The sequence below is a fragment of the Cucurbita pepo genome, chromosome 1 (genome assembly GCF_057944985.1).
Source record: "Cucurbita pepo subsp. pepo isolate OVF chromosome 1, ASM5794498v1, whole genome shotgun sequence".
Lineage (NCBI taxonomy): Eukaryota > Viridiplantae > Streptophyta > Magnoliopsida > Cucurbitales > Cucurbitaceae > Cucurbita > Cucurbita pepo.
The window spans coordinates 7,315,424-7,329,360 of NC_141798.1; the positions used below are offsets into that span (position 1 = coordinate 7,315,424).

General features: G+C 38.3%; 2 protein-coding genes across 2 annotated transcripts; one reads left to right on the plus strand and one right to left on the minus strand.

The window, feature by feature from the left end:
* The first annotated feature begins 1,437 nt into the window (after nucleotides 1-1,437).
* On the plus strand, nucleotides 1,438-3,657 carry LOC111780963 (uncharacterized). Its single transcript, XM_023661343.2, has 4 exons — nucleotides 1,438-1,712; nucleotides 2,417-2,636; nucleotides 2,721-2,784; nucleotides 2,929-3,657. Exons 2-4 carry the CDS (start codon nucleotides 2,458-2,460, stop codon nucleotides 3,223-3,225), a joined length of 540 nt encoding a protein of 179 aa, XP_023517111.1. The 5' UTR covers nucleotides 1,438-1,712; nucleotides 2,417-2,457; the 3' UTR covers nucleotides 3,226-3,657.
* A 2,466-nt stretch (nucleotides 3,658-6,123) lies between these two features.
* LOC111777961 (ribulose bisphosphate carboxylase small subunit, chloroplastic) lies at nucleotides 6,124-7,163 on the minus strand. Its single transcript, XM_087125567.1, has 3 exons — nucleotides 6,912-7,163; nucleotides 6,665-6,799; nucleotides 6,124-6,572 (listed from the first exon to the last, which is right to left on the minus strand). Exons 1-3 carry the CDS (start codon nucleotides 7,089-7,091, stop codon nucleotides 6,342-6,344), a joined length of 546 nt encoding a protein of 181 aa, XP_086981693.1. The 5' UTR covers nucleotides 7,092-7,163; the 3' UTR covers nucleotides 6,124-6,341.
* Nucleotides 7,164-13,937: the final 6,774 nt, after the last annotated feature.

The following is a 13,937-nucleotide window of genomic DNA, read 5'->3' on the forward strand; positions in this document are numbered from 1 at the left end:
TTCTCTATGTTGAGAATTATTGAGAGTGAGTCCCACATTGGTTAATTTAGGGGAAGATCATGGGTTTATAAGTGAGGAATACTATGAGGTCTTTTGGGGAAGCCCAAAACAAAGCCGAGAGCTTATTCTCAAAGTGTACAATATCATACAATTGTGGAGAGCCGTGATTCCTAACACACTATCCTATGGTCATTAATATTTTAATAAAATCCCAAAAGGCGTTTACCAACACGTCTTAAAGAGCTGATTCTAGAACATTGGTGGCCAAAGTTGACCATAAATTTTGGACAAGATTTTTTGTTTGCATCATTACATTTGCAATGAGAGGGTCAATTTGATATTTTTCATTTTATTATTATCATTATATTTTGATTTTGGGAGTGTGAATATTTGACTTAATGTAGAAACGTTTTTGCGTAACAATCCTTCCTTACTTTGATGTCATCAATGTATTTATATTAACTAAATGTAATAATCTTTCATTCTTAGATATCTAAATCTCTAAGTAATCAAACAATCTTGACTTATATGCGATATTATTAATAATTCTCCTTAATCAAAAATCAAAATAATTATAATTCTTTTAAATTATATTAATTAAATAGAGTGTCTCATTCCTAACAAATACTATTTCTGGTCTCCCGACGAATGATTAGAAAATTGCAACTTAGTAAAACTCAAACGTGTAGTCGAAGAATATAGATACTCTATTAAATATCTCTTATTTTTTGTACATTTCTTCGACACGTGGTAATAATAATTAGACCAATCAATAATAACAATTCGTCTATTCGAATCATTGATAAAAACTTGTCGACAATTAAAATTTTGTAGAGATAATAATATTTGGACCAATCAATAACAACAACTCGTGTATCCGAGACCGAGAGTAAGCAACATAGAACATAAACAATAATTTTGTTATTATCATATTATTGTTGTTTAATCTCATCCACAAGTCGTTTCCAGGTAACAAAGTGATGTCCATAAATAATACAGTTACTAGTTCGCTCAATTTGCTGCATAGAAAAGCGTGTAAACACGTGACGACTTCATTGAGTTGAATCAGATCTACCGACTAACCTCATGTGTAGGGACACGTGTAAGAATCAAGTTGCTCATATGGCAATTGAGTACAACCGTCGGATTTGATTCAATGAAGGATGGGACCCGCACGACATTAAATGTTTTAGATATTTACATTTTTACATTCAAATTCATACTAAACTTGAACTTGTTTCCTTTTTTTATAATTTAATTTAATTTAATTTAATTTAAAAAACCAAAAATAAATTTGTGTGCTGACATGGCAGTAGCATGACCGGCACCGCCAAAGCTACAGCGAATTACTTAATAAATACGAAATTAAAAAAAAAAAAAATGGAAATTGAAATTATAAATGCAAATACCGAAGCGAAGACCCGGGCCGAATTGGGAAGCGTTACTGGTTTTTTCTGCTCCTCTTCTTCATCCGCCTTATCTCTCTACTCTCTTCATCGTTCTTCCATTTCTGTGCTCCTATTCTGATTGCTTTCTCTTCTTCCTTTGTAAACCGCGCCTTTTTCCTTTTTGATCTTTTTCTGTATCTGTGCGTAACAGTTTCCCCCTTTACGGCATCTACATCCATTGTTTTCTTCTTCCGTTTCTGTATATAATACTCTGCTTACTTTTGGAGCTTTCATCCTCAACTTCTTCTGCTACTTCATTTTCAGGTATTCTTCGTTTTCCCTACGATTTCATTCCAAGTTTTCGTTCTCTTGTGTTTTTTTTTTTAATTGTGGCTCTTGTGTGACTGAATCGCAAGGACTGGGAAATCTGCCTTTGGTTGTTTGATTGCTTCTCTGGCTTGGTTCTGCTGTTGATTTCTGAAATCCTTACAACTTTTTGGTGTCTAGAGATTGTTTAATTGTACTTTTGAACTCTAGGGTGGATGAATCGATTGGGATTTTGAGGGAGCAAACTGGAATTGTAGGTATCAGCGATTAGCTTACTGATTAAGTCGTTTGTGGTTTTGTTTTTTGAAATATTGAATTTGCTTAGGTTTTGATTGATTGATTTTTTTTTCCCCTCTGTTTTCTCCGCCTGATTTTTTTTTTTTTTTTTTGTTGGTTAGAATTCGCAAGATTTTCTATTAGAATTGTTCGTGTTGTCTTAGTCTTTAATAGTTTAAAAATAAAAAAGACAGTGAAATAAAGGATCGTGCCAACTAATGAGCTAATTTTTGTCCCTTCTCTTTAACTTTTATATTTTAATCATACGGGAAATTGCCGAACAGATTCCGATCTGCTGAGGGGACAAAATCAAACTTTGAATTTTCTTCCCCTTTTATTTCCGCTTTCATCGTTTCTTTGGTGCCATATGTCGGGAGCATGATTTAGTTATATTAATATGCTTTGGTTGTTTCTCTTCTCTGCAGCTTTTTATTTGTCCCTTGAAATAAGATAACCCAAGGAAAATATGAATCACTGCGCAATTCTGTCAAACGCCTTCTCGAGCCACGAGGAGATGAGAGCCCCTGTTCCGGGTCCCTTTTCTGACCTGAGAGATCAACTTGTTTGCCCTAAACCACGTCGACTCAGCAATCCAAAAGTCACCGTCATCGGCCACGCCGATAGCTCCCTCCGATGGAATCTAAGGTTAGTCTTTTCTTTATTTTGTAACTCCCTTTGAAATACCATCCTTTTGTTGAAGGTGCTAATTCTTCTTGAATTGAATTTCAGTCACCAAGTAGAGCAAATTGACATGGGCACCGGACCGGATCTGCTGGACTTCCTCCTGACAAGGGTATGCTCCTATCTGTTCCCTTTGAGTTTCTTGAGATCGAAAAGTTAATATAATTTAGAGGAGGCCCTCGTAGCTTCCTTTGTCTGCATCAAAGTCATTTCCAGGGATCATAAGTCTTTAACCATCATGTCGTTAATCTTATAGGGTGGTTGCAGCGTGGACCAGTCGTTTACGCAGTTGGCTTCGTCGCCCCCTTTTTTATGTGGGTCTCCGCCGAGCAGAGTAGCCAACCCATTGATTCAGGACGCTCGATTTGGGGATGAAAAATTCATCCCCTTTGCACCGATTGCCTCACCGTCGGGTCAGTTGTCGCCGTCTACAGCCTCTAGGAAAGGAGGCCGTGTAAGGGCGAGTTTTGGGAACAAACCAACGGTGAGGATTGAGGGTTTCGATTGCCGCGACAGGGATAGGCAAAATTGCAGCATCCCTGCCTTCGCCTAGAAACCCATCTCATTATCAAATCCATAGAATACATGACAGAGAAAAAAAGGATACGATTTGCCTTTCCTTTTTGTAAATACGTCGCAAGTGTTCTTTGTAAATGTAAATAAAAACATGCCATGTATACCACAGCTGTGTCTGTTAAGGCTTTTTTTTTTTTTTTTTGTCTGTTCTCTTTTTGTTAAGTCGAGAGCAAACTATGCGTGGATGCCAACCTCATGTACTATATTTTTGTAATTAGAAGTGTCAAGGTCGAGGAACTTCCATTGTAGTTCATTTTGTGATCATTCGAAGATGGAAGTGAGAGAGAGAGAGAGGCAATCTGTACATATTGCAGAACTTGAAATGGAGTGTGTAGAAATCATGAAGATGTGAATATTGTAGAGCTTATTTTCTGATTGTGAATTGTGAATTTGCTTAGGCATAACGCTACAGATGGATCCATTTGATTTTGCTTTTTCAGGGCATCTTCACTCTAACGCCGACCTCTCTCTCTGCTTTAGCTAAAGCAACTTTGTTGGTGGAATAAACCCCTTCTCTCTCTGTTCAAAGCGACTTTGCTGCAGAGCTTGCCTCTTTATTGGGGTGTTGCTTACTGAATTCTGACAATTTTATAAATGGAAAGAAGATACTTTCCTTCCTGACTTTTTTTATATCAGGGCTTGTCAAGTTTATAGAAATTCTTAAACAATTACTACTGCTTTGATACAGGATAAAAGTGGTGATGACATTGAGCATCAAATGTCGCTTTCTGCTCATTAAGTTCGACGGAATCCCCAAAGTAGAGCGCTGGTTTCTAGGACACCCAAAAGGGTCTGATTGAAAAGGGTTACTAATTTGATAACTAAAAATATTTTCAATTCTATCTATCTGCAGACTGCATACATATTTGATAAGCCCCACGATGCATCGCTGCGTGATATCTCGTGATGCAGAAACCCATGGTTGCAAGGATAAGGAGGGTGTAGCTGATCTGCAGCTATGGCTATGACCACCGAGGCAGGAGGATGAATGACGCTCACATGGTGGGCGCCCGCTGATTCCATCTTCTGGATCGAGTTATGTGCTGTACAGAAGAAAATGGAGTAAGAGAAAATAACAAATGTTTGTTGAGTGAGATGATGGGCATAGAGTCATGGCCCAATTTATGGGGTTGGTGGGCATGTCAAAGTCTGTCTCTCAATACTCGGCCTACAAATGGGAAAGGGACCCGTTTGGTTCATCAATTCTCTCCCTTCTCGCCCAGCCCGTGAGAGTTCCGACAGTTTTCATTAACGGTAGTTAGGGATGTACATTTCAGAATCCAACCTATAAGGGTTCGGTTGGATTAGATTTTTCTTAGACCCGACGTGGTTCGGGTTCAGTATTGCAAAGAGTCGGGTCAGGTCAACCCAGCCCAACACGATAAATATACACTCAGCCCATTTTTTCTTCTTCACCCCAACCCATTACTCAATACCTAGTCATTCATTCCCATTCTTTTTTTTCCCCACCAAGCCTAAGCCAATTCCATTTACACGAAAAATAGCCAAGATTGCATTGCATTTCTGTGTACGTGTATGTGTATAGTGTACACTGTACACTCTTCTATGTAATTTCAAATCACACCCACAGCCGCCATCAACACTCACTAGCCAGTTGTCTCGACACTCAAAAAAGGTAAAAATAAAATATTTTTTTGGAACAACCCAAACCGAAATCGAAAATAGAGGGTTGGGTTGTGAAATAATTTTGAGTTGTGTTAGATTAGCATTCCCTCCACCTACACCACTAAGTGTGGTCCAAAGGGTCCAACCTACCGATTAAAACAGAGAGGTCGAAGCTTCCCATCATGTCATTTTCGTCCACTTGGAAGTTAGTTTTTTGAAAAGGAAAACAGAAGTCCTCAGTCATCACATATTATATCCTAAGCGGAATATCTAAATTTTGTTTTAATTTAAATAAAATTATAATTATACCTTTTTATTTTCTAGTCACATTCTAATTATTTATAATAAGATCTCTAGGATTTTTTAAAATAGGAAGATTCTAAGTTGATTTTGTAATTATTGTTTTGTCCCTTTTTCTTTTCTTTTTTATATGTTACGAGAATTATACTTTTATTATATACATAACGCAGTGTCATCTCACATCAATCTGAACATAATTTAACTAATAAATTGTCTCTACGTTTAAGAAATCATACATCTTGATTACTTCTTTTGTCACCTTTCTTTTGCTTATCCGCTCTTGTTTGAATTGAATTATGAATTCCGTTGAATTTTTCATTCAAATGAAAGGGTTCTTGCTTTTTTTTAAGATAAGGGCATTTCAGGTAGTTGTTGGCGTTTTTTAATCATTTGTTGTTACTGTTTAATATGATTGGTGGACATAGTTGAATTTGTGTATGATTTTTGTTTATAGAAATATATTCATTATGATGACCCTAAAAGACTCAGGTTTATTCATAGATATTTAGAATGAAAAATGAAATAACCAACATCACAAGTGGAAGCAACCCTTCAAAACTCATCTAAATTATCAATCATTCCCAGTTTTTCACGAAAGAAATGAAAAGAAGGGTAATTTTCATGATAGTTATAGAACAACTTTCAGCTGGGCCAGCCACAGATATTTTGCTGAGAAGCCCATTGAGAACCATCCAACGGTGGAAAAGTGGTTGTCGGCCTTCATTTCCCAAGAACAAAAGGCCCAAACACTTATTGTTTCATGGAAATTTAAGATGGAACATTGATGAAATTGAAGCTAAGGGTTGAGTGGCTCAGAATTATCCAACCTTATCGTTATCGACAATAGAAACCCAATTGAAAAATTTGAATTTGCATCGCGATTTAGTTGGAATTCCAGATAATTGAAGGGAGTGGAGTGCATAATTTGGGGAAAAATAACACAGAGATAGAAGCAAAGAAAGATGCATATAGGATTGATAAGGGTTTTAGCAACAAATCAAAGCATCATTTATTCCAAATCGAGTTGGAAAGTGGGGGAAATAAACATAGCTTAAAAACAAAATGAAGCGAAAAAAAAAAAAAAAAAAAAAAAAAAAAGGAAAAAAAAAAAGGAAAAAGAAATTTGATGAAACCCAACTGAAGCAAAAGCGTGGAGTGGGGATGAACTTAGTAGCTTGCAGGCTTGTAGACAATGAAACTGATGCACTGGACTTGGCGGACGTTGTCGAAGCCAATGACCCTGATGAATGCGTTGGGGTATTCCTTCTTGGCCTCCTCGATCTCAGCAGCCACCTGAGCGGGGTCTGTGCACCCAAACATGGGCAGCTTCCACATGGTCCAGTAGCGTCCATCGTAGTATCCTGGTGACCTGTGGTTCTCACGGTACACGAATCCCTTCTGCAAAGCACCATCATTCAAACCAACAACACAATTCAGCAATTCCATTCTTCTTTTCAATTGAATCATTGAATCATTTATTCATTACTGACCTCCAATTCGAACTCGATGCAGGGAACCCAGCCAGAGCGGAGAAGGTACGCAATTTCCTTCAACAATTGTTCACCGGTAAGATCAGGGAGGTAGGACAGAGTCTCGAACTTCTTCAATCCAAGTGGTGGCCACACCTTTGTTTTTGTTTTAACAGCAACAAAAAATAAACAGATTAATACTAATAATAAGCCCTAATTAATTAACTAATTAATGAGGGGGAATGAGTTGTTGCTTAAATTGTGATACCTTCATGCACTTTACTCTTGAGCCATTGCTGGCGAGGGTGGTGATGTCGTTGTTCTTGCGGGTGACAGGGAAGCCGGCGGTGGATTTGAGGCCAACGAAGGGGGCTACCATGCTTGCTTGAGCAGGGGAGGCCCTGTTCACAGAGGCAACAGCGGCGGATGAGACGATGGAGGAAGCCATTGGTGCCTCTTTTCCTTTTTCCTTATGGGGGGGGTTAGAGGAAATTACTAAGGTAGTAGAGTACTTCAAAGCTCTTGCTTGTTGAGTCTGAGAGGCCTTGCACTGTGAAATGGTGGTGTATTTATAAGCTCTTAACCACACACCCTTTTATCCACACACCAACCCATTTAGTGGTCGTAATTTTAGCTGGTAAAAAACTTCGATTTAAGATCACATAGTTGGATTTGAAACCTTATCGCTTCCTTCACCACCTTCCTTTTGACACGTGGCGTCGACCCATTACCTTATCTCTATCACCGGAATGGGGCTGACATTTTTTCAGACGGCCGTTCTCCCCCCCCCCACCCCGCTCCATTCTCTTTGTCCTCACATTATTCATTATTTTCTTACGCTTCCGCCGTAACGTAAACTCTAAATTTACTTCGTTAATCCACCTCACTAACCTACGTGGACCCCTGACATTATGGCAGACACCCACACAGAGAGGATGCCAGATGGCCCGGATCCAATCTACATTTTGCTTGGGCTCTGGTCCGCGTTCGGGTTCGAAATCTAAGGCCCATACTCGGCCTCATTCGGTCCGCTTTAAAGTAGGCTCTACGATCAGGGAGTACAATTTTTGAGTCGTTCTCGTTTCCGGTTCTTCATTGAAGGTACAGTTTCGATCCAAAAGTTGGTAGGTGCTAGTTATGTTATACTGTTTCACCTTTCTCATTCGCTGTTTCAGCTGTTTCACATTTTGGATTTCATAATCGAGCTAGTCTGGTAGGTACAGTTTCGTGCAATGTTCCATTTTAGCTGTTTCACATTTTGGATTTCATAATCGAGATAGCCTGGGAGCTCATCAGATAATGTTCATGAGCGCATTAGTTAAGTTCGGCTTAATAATTTAAAATTTGAGTAACCTATGGTGAGAATATGCTTCTTGTACCAAATTCTTGATGTTTTGTTAGTAATCCTTTACAGTTCTTTAATCAAAGCATGTTCACGTGAGTATACCGAGGATATCTTTCTGTACAGCTCATCTGACCTAGGGGAACCACAATTAGCTTAACATTCTCGAACTTCTCTGAACTGATATTCGGATTAGCTGACTTTGAAATAGCGAGAAAACTAGAAAAACTACAGTGATAGAAATCTTCATTTTATAACTAGCTTCTCTGCAATATATGACTACATAATTTAAATGGTAGAGACAACATTTGAATGCTGGAGTCTCGTTTATACTATCTCTTGTGTTTAAGCAAGTGGCGTGTTGGTGTAGCAAACTAGGCCCAATCTTTTCTGTTCAGACACTTCTTAACAAATGTTTTCTTACCACTTTACTCTTTGAAGATCTCTGTTTATCGTTGTTCGTAATTATTAATGATCTTGCTTCTTTTATCCTTGTACGTATACTGATATAAGATAATAATGGTCTTTGGCCCTTGTATATACATCACCAACACTCTCACACTCGGGGCTGAATTTTTTTATGTGCCAATATCTGTGAATATGATCTTAGTTGGACGACTTATGACACTTTTGGACGAACTTTTAAAAGTATGGTCTTAGTTGAGTGATGTTTCAGGATTTTGGAGGCTGTTCTTTCAGCTCCTTGATGTGGGCTCTTGTTTTAGAAACAAAGTGAGACCGAGTTAGATAACACCAAGTTTCACAATTTTTGGGATGCTCCAATGAAAGAGAGGAATAAGAGCATTTTTGTTGATGAGGATTTTGGTGGAGGCGTGAAAGTTAGGTCACTTCGGACGCTTCTAGATGGATTGATAATTTCCTCTTAGTCCTTTAGTTTTTGTAAAAAAATATCTCTTCCCCAATCAATCAAGTTATTTCTTATAGAAGTAAATGGACACAAAGATCAGCTTTTTAACACTCAATTGAAGCTCATAGATCAGAGAGAAACGATCAGGAGAAAACATACATACTTATTGGCATCATTTTCCAAAAGCTTAGAACTTACTAATCCTTTCTCTCTGATCGATGAAAAGATTGCTTGAATAATTCACTTTGTACCAATTCGAAGCAGGAAAAAAGAAAAAGAAAAAAAAAAACTTACTACCGATGGTAATTCGCTTTCATCTTTCTCTATCCTTGTTAATGTTTATGGCTTCCCATGGAATTCCTTTTTCTTTCCTCAACTTTTTTTCGTGGGTATGAAGAATAGCATGTTAAATCCAACATCTTCCACCAGGATCTTAGTTTTCACAATACTCAGAAAAGAAAATGTTTGTAAGTTTTTTGAATTGTTTGTGCTAAAATTAAGGTGGACCATACTCATTATACGAGTCACACTAGTTTCATTACATCGTCGTCTTCTTTCTTAAGAGAATGAAAAGAAATTATCTCCAAAGCCACTCGTAAAGTTAAAAGGATGTGGGGAAAGAATAAGTTCTCTCATTACTTCGAAAATGAAAAATTGTGGGATTTGACATCTTCTTTAGTTAGGCGATTGGTTTGGTACCAAGAAATTCCACTTTTGGGAAAGGGAAGAGCACCAACGTAGTGGTGAGTCCTTCATGAATTTAGGTTCAAAATGAATATTTTCTATGAATAATGGGTACATCTTTGGGCTAGAACCCCGGGACTAGAACCCCTGAATCCATTGGGTCGATCCTTTTGGATCTAGGTGCTGCTGTTGATAGAAGGTAAAAGATATAATCTTTCTACAAATGAACAACCATAATACTCCGGCTTTGGATGGAGAAAAAGTGTCTCAATAAAATAAACAGGCTTCATTGATACAAAAAAGTCTAGGGTTCTGCAGAAAGTTCACATTAAAGTTACACATACATTTTAGCTAAGCAAAAGTGTTTCAATTGCCTATTATTTGTCTTCTTTAGTTGCTTCTCTGTTCAAGTGTTGTACAGAAAGATTCCGCCCCCCACCCGCTGTCTCATAGGTGAGTATGTGACCCAACTGCCTTGGCTAAAGAGGTCAATGGCCTTGACAGTATCACGTGATTAGAAGAGTGATATTAAAGGATAAATGTCCCCTCTTTTTGTCCTCAATTTCTGTGTGCATGTACAAGTTAGTCCTTCCATCTTCCTTAAACTACTATACATGTCTAACCAGGGGTTAGCGACGATGCTCAAACTTGAATAAATTCGAAGATTTTATATCAAGTAATAAAGGAATCTTCCATATTGAAATTTTTGGGGGGTGATGATAAATTCTTCCGTCTGATATGGCACCCTCTTAAGTATAATAAATTTCCGTTTAGTTTACCTGGCCGAAGTGTTAATTTAATCAATTGCTTGTTACTAAATGTGTACAAAATCAGTCTCGGTTTGAACTTCCAATATGTGTCCTATTAATTTTGAGTTTCATCAGCAATCAGTAATTTATGCCTTAGAAACGGGCTTGGCATCAGTTTCACTAATTCGTACCTGATACGAGGCACCCAAGTATCAAGATGAAATGACCAACAGTACCTGTTTTGCGTAAGATTCTGATGTTGCTATCCGAAATGTAATGGGTGATTTCTCCTCGCAAGTGAATAACTATTTATGGGTGCTACAGTGTGCATATCTTTTGGAAGATCCTTCTCTCTTTGAAAAAATCATGTCTGGTGCATAGTTCGTTTTATTTCATCCTGGTGACGTTGTCAACCACGATTCTGGAAATCAAAACCTCCCTAAGAGTTTAGAATCTTTTGGGTGCACCATTGAAGTCAGTCGTTGAGTACAAACTTCAACCAACTCATGAAGAAGTTCGATTTTGTATTTAATTCTTCCTTCAGGATGACTTCTCTGGTTGTAGAGGCTTGAATAATTGCAGGTACGGATACAATTAAATAATGCGTATCTACTCAGTACCAGGGAGCGATTTATGCACGGAACTTCAGTAAAACACTGCAGAAAGGTAATTGGATTGATGGGGGGCTTAGTTTGTGGTTGCAGCTATGCTTCTGAAAAATCTACTATAGCACGTACTTGACAAAGGTTACAGAGGCGAAGTTATCCTCTAACGAAAGTCGTACAAACTCAGTGGTCGGGAAGCCAGAATGGCAACGTCTGCTTAAAATCCACCATATCATCTCCGCTCCTGGGTATATAATGATTTTGATCTCTGCTGTTGCTTTAATTGAATTTGTGAGCATTGCGTCTCCAATGATATAATGATACAGCGCTATTGCTGTATTATGAATTATGATCAGGCCGTGTGTTAATTGATGGTGTTCCTGAGAGCTTTTGAATACGATAGGTGCTTTTGGAAATTAAGCCAAATTTCGAAGATTATAGTCTATCAACGAATTCTATCGTTTTTTACATTGCAAGACAACTATAGTGGACTGTCATATATTGATTGCCAAAGGAGAGGCTACTACTTTGTTGGTGGTGGTTGGAGGGAATATGTTGATTCAGATTTAAGCAAAGAATATTTCAGTCAGTTTGCTACTTTTTGGAGTCAGAGGCAATGTTTTGTTTCAGTATAGAGAAAACAAAGCTTGTATATGTAATTCCATGTAAATAGGAAAAGAAAGTGAACAAAGCATTTGGAATTTTAGAAGCTGTCAAGTCGGAAGAAGTTGAATTCCAATATTGACTGATTCATTTCCCTTTTTCCTTTTAGTATCAGTAGTGAGCGAGAGGGGAAAAGGTTTGGAGAAGGCAGAAGAAGAAGAAGAAGAAGGAGGAGGAGGAGGAGGCAGAGATGTGAAGGGGAAAAGGGGGAGCGATGAGAGGCCAATGGGCCAAAAGGAAAAAGGCAAAGGTCATAAAAGACACCCCAAGAGGATTAAAGGTCATTGGACAGAAGAAGAGTACAAAGTCCAAATAGGAAGCAAAGGTTGCTCAACTTTAATGCCTGCATGGGGCTCTCAGAATTCAAGATAGGCTTTCTGAAATTGATAAATGGGGGGCCCTTTCCTTTTGGATGTTCTGTTCTGCGTGGGGGTATCCCTTCATTACTCTTTTATTTATCTCATGCCTACTCTCCCTCTCTGCCATGGAGTAGAAATGTTTCGTTTCCAATCCAACGGTGCCCATGTCCCCTCTTCTTTTCTTTTCTTTTCTTTTTCCTTTGGAGTCTGGACTCAGGAGTCCATGTCTTTACGTAACCCAATAAACAATTTAATATTAACCTGTCGTTTAAAAAGTAGATGGTAATTAACACAACGCATGCGTAATTAATTATCCTTTAACTCTCTTCATTCCAGTCTGCTATTCTACACAGCTTATCGACATAACAATGACGCAGACTACTAGGGTGTTCAAAGGTTTTTCTTTTTTCCCAAAACCTAGAAGTTATATAATAATTACCCATTCAAAGTTGTTTTTGAAAATCTGAGAATACCACTTTTATGTGGCCCATATGGAGAAGTGGAAGATGTTGAATAACCCCTTTCTACAAAAGTAATTTTAAAAGATACCCAAATATTATGAAGAATTTTGAAAAATAGCTTTACAAAGTCTGGGTTAGTTGCAATCTTATATTGATATTATCAAAGAGTACGAAAAGCTTCAGTATTATAATGTTGTTTATAGGCCATAAGTTAAAAACAAAATGTTTGGTAGAAATGAGACACCAATTGGGAGCTCCCGAAGAACTCACATGAGTGTTGTATCATCAAAAAATCAAAGAGCTCTCTCCCGTATTGTCGCCTAATGAGTCGAGGCGTCCAATGGCAAAACCGTACGTGGCTTCAATGTTTCACGTTATTGGAATCTTAAAGTCATATAAATAAATAAAAAAAAAACAGAGCACCGACATGTAGAGTTTAGATTTTGAAATACGGGGCGCAAAACCATGCTAAATTTACACACTGTTTTTCTCTTGGTTATGTTGTCATTTGTTAAGGTGTAGAGTGAGGAAATTGAAGCAATGAATGGTGGTGGTGAAACAAACAGGAGTCAAACCTAACTTCTTCCCATTATCATAATATATGAAGGTGGACCATTTCATTTCGTTTCATTTCATTCAGCCTGCTATCCCTTCATCACGTGGCCCACTGTCGTCCCTCTTCCTCTCTTCTCTCTGAGTCCCATTATAGCCGTCTTTTCCTTTCTTTGTTCTTATATCTCAAAGCTAACCCTCAAATCCATCCCAGAGACACACGAGTAGCTCTGTTTTTTTAGCTATGACTTTCATACATGTCGACCCAGATAGAGGAGGGATTTGAGAGCTATTGAAGTCAAGTTTCATCAATTTTTGTTCTAGTTTTGTTTTTCTTTATGTCGGCGTTTTCTTCCCGCCGCCGGGCAGCCATGTGTACCAGAAGAATCGCCACTTCCTCCTCCTCCTCCTCCTCTTCTTTTGCCCTGCTAATTTTCATCCTCTGGGTGTCACAGATTTGGGTTTGCTCTCACTGCCAAGCTAAAGCTTCACGGATTTTTCCTCCGCCGCCGCCGTCGCACACGGCGGACAAAACACTCACTGTCGACCAAAAACACAACGCCAACGCCGAAAGCGAACTTCTCCGAAAATACTTCAAGGGAAAGGCCTTCGATCGACACCGCCACGATGAAGGATTCGAAGACAGCAAACGGAGAATACCCAGTTGTCCGGATCCTCTTCATAATTAGCAGAATTAGTAATTCATTTTTACACCCTTCCCTTTTCTTGTCATAACTTTTCTTCATCCAAAATACCCCCGTTTTTCTCTTCATTTTTTTGCTTCTTTTTTTCTTTCTTTTTTCTTGCTAGAGAAAACCGGGGTTATTTTGGTACTTCACTTTGTTACATATGAAATTTATAATTTCTTCTTTTTAATTCATTAGAGTACAGACAGCAATGTGTAGTGTAGTGAGTGAGCAGTGATTTCTTTTTTCATGTTTTTCTGGGTTTTTATCCTCTACCCAAATTTCGGACTGCAAAAACCCAGAGGCCACAGGCCAGAAGGTCGGT

Bases quoted from the DNA above. Each gene is read 5' to 3' on its own strand.
- LOC111777961 (XM_087125567.1), bottom strand. From the start codon at position 7,091: ATGGCTTCCTCCATCGTCTCATCCGCCGCTGTTGCCTCTGTGAACAGG. The intron at 6,800-6,911 runs GTATCACAATTT...ACAAAAACAAAG, and splicing joins CAAGAGTAAAGTGCATGAAG to GTGTGGCCACCACTTGGATT. The intron at 6,573-6,664 runs GTCAGTAATGAA...GGTGCTTTGCAG, and splicing joins GCATCGAGTTCGAATTGGAG to AAGGGATTCGTGTACCGTGA.
- LOC111780963 (XM_023661343.2), top strand. From the start codon at position 2,458: ATGAATCACTGCGCAATTCTGTCAAACGCCTTCTCGAGCCACGAGGAG. The intron at 2,637-2,720 runs GTTAGTCTTTTC...ATTGAATTTCAG, and splicing joins TCCCTCCGATGGAATCTAAG to TCACCAAGTAGAGCAAATTG. The intron at 2,785-2,928 runs GTATGCTCCTAT...TTAATCTTATAG, and splicing joins TGGACTTCCTCCTGACAAGG to GGTGGTTGCAGCGTGGACCA.